Source organism: Myotis brandtii, unplaced genomic scaffold (genome assembly GCF_000412655.1).
Source record: "Myotis brandtii unplaced genomic scaffold, ASM41265v1 scaffold46, whole genome shotgun sequence".
Lineage (NCBI taxonomy): Eukaryota > Metazoa > Chordata > Mammalia > Chiroptera > Vespertilionidae > Myotis > Myotis brandtii.
In genome coordinates, this window is record NW_005367587.1 from 6,417,564 (window position 1) to 6,421,985 (window position 4,422).

General features: G+C 41.2%; 1 protein-coding gene across 7 annotated transcripts in view; it reads left to right on the top strand.

The window, feature by feature from the left end:
• Positions 1 to 4,422, top strand: part of STXBP5L (syntaxin binding protein 5-like) — a 200,552-nt gene that overhangs the window by 43,503 nt on the left and 152,627 nt on the right. For all 7 annotated transcript variants that reach the window (XM_014546987.1, XM_014546986.1, XM_005875357.2 and 4 more), the window contains exon 5: positions 2,551 to 2,685. In XM_014546987.1, the coding sequence (XP_014402473.1) occupies positions 2,551 to 2,685 (135 nt within the window). The remainder of the gene's footprint in view (positions 1 to 2,550; positions 2,686 to 4,422) is intronic.

Here is a 4,422-nt window from a genome sequence, read left to right on the forward strand (position 1 = left end):
TCCTCCGTCACTGAAGCAAGCAAGCCTCATGTTCGCTTCAAGCTGCCTGGCTGCCGGCCGCCATCTTGGCTGGCAGTTAATTTGCATATCGTCCTGATTAGCCAATGGGAAGGGTAGCAGAGTGACACCAATTTGCATGTTTCTCTTTTATTAGTGTAGATTTGTTGAGGTTTGCTTTTTAGATCAGGATGTGGTCTATCTTGGTATATGTTTGTGGATGCTAGAAAAGAATACCTATTTCTCCATAGTTGATCAGATTATTCTATAAAGGTTGATTAATTCCTGTTGGTCAGTAACTAGTGATTTATTCTTGCTTCCCACACGGCCTTCACTAACACAATTCTATCATTCAGAAATTAAATATTCTATGAATTTTTTAAACTTCATTTTTATTATTAACACTATTACAGATGTCCTCATTCCAACTCCCTGCCCTTGCTCACCTCAACCCAGCCCCCACACTCCCCTTCCCTCTGGCCATCACCACACTGTTGTCTGTATCTATGGGTTATACATGTATGTTCTTTGGCTAATCCCTTCACCTTCTTTCATCCAGCCCTCCCCAACCCCCAGCAGCTGTCAGTCTGTTTCATGTATCCATACCTCTGTTTCTATTTTATAAATCTATGAATTTAAATAAAAGTAGAAAATATTATTTCTTTTGCTGTAGGAGAATGAGAATAAACTTCTCAGAGTTTCATTTGTTAGGAATTATGAACTTATTTCCTATGAAACTGCAGAGATTAGACTTATTTTTAAAAGTTGTCTTATGTTTGGTATTTTACAACTAACTATAGACAACAAAATTGAGCCAGTTTTTTTTTTTTTTACTGTTTGGTATCTTGATTAATAGCCCATTAATTCTGTGAATGAAATGCAACTAAATTTTTACTTATCTGTTTAATTTTGTCTCTTGTGTTATAGTTCTAGCTAGGTACAGATTGTACAAAATTATCAGATGCTTTTCTTAAAAAATTTTTAATTCTTCATCTTTTCTTTCATATGATTTGAAGTTTTTTTCATAAAAATTCCTAAGTATCAGTCTTTGACTTAAGATGCTGAGGGGATCTAGGGTAGCTTATTATCATCATAATTATCATCAGCTGTTTTGGGGCGACTACATAGTGACAATGCATTACCCCCACTATTAACTTACCAATTTATGTTCTCATTCTGAAACTTGAGAGTAAGTAAGCAGTATTCAGCCACGGAACAGTGTTCCTTATAATGTAGTTTATAGATTATTTGTATAAGAATCACCTAGAGAAGTGCTTCCGAAACCATAATGTGTATATGACTCACCTGAGGTTCTTCATAAAATGCATTTTCTGATTCTGAAGTGGAACCTGAGATTCTAAGTCTACTAAGCTTCCAGGTGATATTCATGCTGCTGGTCTATAGACTTAATTTTTAATAGCAAGTACTGAGGATACTTGTTAAAATATTAGTCATATGTCCCATTCCATGGAGTCACTATTTGTGTAGCTGGAATCTGGGAATATGCATTTTAATGAGATATTTACTTATACTAAAGATTAAGAATTGTTATATAATTAAATGTTTTTTCTTCTTGTAAAAAATATTTTTATTGATTTTAGAGAGGAAAGGAGAAGAAGAGAGAGATAGAAACATCAGTAATGAGAGACAATCATCGATCGGCTGCCTCCTGCACCCCCCTACTGGGGATCGAGCCCACAACCAGGGCATGTGTTCTTGACACTCTATCCACTGAGCCAAACCAGCTAGGGCCCTGTTGTCCTTTTTAAGAGTTATTAAAGAGATTGAGTAGGTCAAACTAGAAAGAGTGATGATGCTTTGAAGAGAAGACTCTGTTAAATGTCCAGATTTCATGTATAGAAGTTATGGTTGCACTGGCTATGGAACAGGCTCCCAGAGTTGGCCAGAAAGTCCATTGTGAAAATGAAAATGAGGCAGAACAAACAAACAAAAGGGAATAAGTACAGTGTATCTCTGACCTTATAAATTTTCTTTATATTACTTAGATGCCAAGCATCTGAATAAAAAGTAGATAATTTATCATCTTAAGTAGACAAACTCTCTGACAACTCTGAAATTTATGTTTTAAATCTACCTAATTTGAACTGAACATTACTAAAAAAACAACAAGCAAACAGCGTAGCTTGATAGAAAGATGGTAATTTTACAATCAAACAAGAATAGATTTAAATTCCAGTTTTGCCACTTATTAGCTGTCAGTCCTAGACAAGTAAAAATAATTTTTTTTTACCTTAGTTTTCCTCTTCATAAAACAGAAGTATACATCTGACTTGTAGTGCTGTTTTCAGAATTAGAAATAATATTAGTGCCTAGGTTAGATACATATTTAATAGTGGGTATTATCATTATGGTTTTTAACATTATACTGTTATTTATTCTATACCCTCACTAATAACTAAATGCTATTTGAGTATATAGTAAATTTTATTGTTTATGTAGCTATCACTACATAGTAAGTTTAAGGAAAATTAATGCTATCATGCTGAACAGACATAAAGTTAGATATTTTAATTGTAATTTTCTTTCTTTCAGAATTACTTACTGTCATCTACCTTTCCAGAGTAAATGGCTCTATGTTGGAACAGAAAGAGGAAATACACATATTGTAAATATTGAATCTTTCATTCTTTCTGGATATGTCATCATGTGGAACAAGGCAATTGAACTGTAAGTTTGGACTTGAATATCAATTTATTGACCTTAAATATTTCATATGGTTATGTAACATATAAAATTGTAGTTATTTGAAACATTATGGCTAATTTATGACTAATATGAGTGAAAAGTTCAGCCAAAATAATTAGAAAACATAAAGGCTTTTAAAAATAGATATTGTAGTATTAACATATGATAATTTTAGAATTTCCAAACACTACAGGTAATTAACGGTATGTATGCAAAATTTGGTGATAAAATATTAATTCTAAAACCTACACATGGAAATCATTCCATTCCTTATAGTCAACCTTAGTATAGCCACTTCCATTGATAATGACTAGTGGATTATAGGCACATTTAGTTTTATGGAAAAATAATCATGATCAGTTCACATACAGGGTGGGGCAAAAGTAGGTTTACAGTTGCAAGTACATGAGTTTATTCTTGTATTATTATTAATTTCTAGAGGCCCAGTGCACAGATTTGTGCATGGGTGGGGTTCCTCGGCATGGCCTGTGGGGATTGGGCCGAAACAGGAAGTCCAATACTGCCTGCCACTTCCGCTCATCCCAGTCCCACTGCGCCTGCGGTGGGCTTGCGTCCAGTCAGCCCTGATTGGGAGAGGCTTGCGCCACCACAGCAGCACTCACCAGCCATGAGCCCTGCATCTGGCACCCGTCCTAAGGGGGGGAGGGGTAGTGAGCCCTGCATCTGGCGCCCGTCCTAAGGGGGGGGAGGGGTAGTACATGATCGGCCCTCCGGGCAGGCAGTGGGATGCCCTTGCCAGCCTGGGATCAGGATCTGTCCTGCTGACATTTGCACTGGTTGTTGGGAGCCACCTGGCAGCTGCTTTTATAGTTTCTTCCTTGTGAAGCATCTAAGGAGGGGAAGCAGCTGCGGTGCCCGAGACCAACTTCCAGGAGGCCGGAGGCACTGTTGGGATCATGCTGGCGGCGCTGGTCCATTGGTGCCTGGCCCATTCTCCAGAGATTGGACCTGCAGGACTACTGAGGGAGTGAGTGGCTGCTGCTGGGGTGGCAGGTCCCCAGGACAGGTTGATCAGCTGAGCAGCACTCCTGCTGTGGGAGTGCACTGACCACCAGGAGGCAGCTCCTGCATTGAGCGGCTGCCCCCTGGTGGTCAGTGAGCGTCATAGCAGGAGCGCGTCATAGTTTATTTTATACTAGAGGCCCGGGGCACAAAAATTTGTGCACTCGGGGGCGGGAGGTCCCTCAGCCCGGCCTGTGCCCTCTCCCAGTCTGGGACCCCTCGGGGGATGACCACCTGCTGGCTTAGGCCTGCTCCCCAGGGGATTGGGCCTAAGCTGGCAATCAGACATCCCTCTGGCAGCCCGGCAGCCCTCAGGAGATGTCCACTTGCCAGCGGGGAGCAGACCTAAGCTAGAGTAGGACATCCTTAGCACTGCTGAGGAGGCAGGAGAGGCTCCCACCACCACCACTGTACTGGCAGCCATCAGCCTGGCTTGTGGCTGAGCAGAGCTCCTCCCATGTGAGAGCGCCCTGACCACCAGAGGGCAGCTCCTGCATTGAGCGTCTGCCCCCTGGTGGTCAGTGTGTGTCATAGTGACCAGTCATTCCCAGTCTTTCTGCTGTTAGGGTCAGTTTGCATATTACCCTTTTACTATATAGGATAGAGGCCTGGTGCATGGGTGGGGGCCGGCTGGTTTGCCCTGAAGGGTGTCCCGGATCAGGGTGGGGGTCCCGCTTGGGTGCCTGGCCAGCCTGG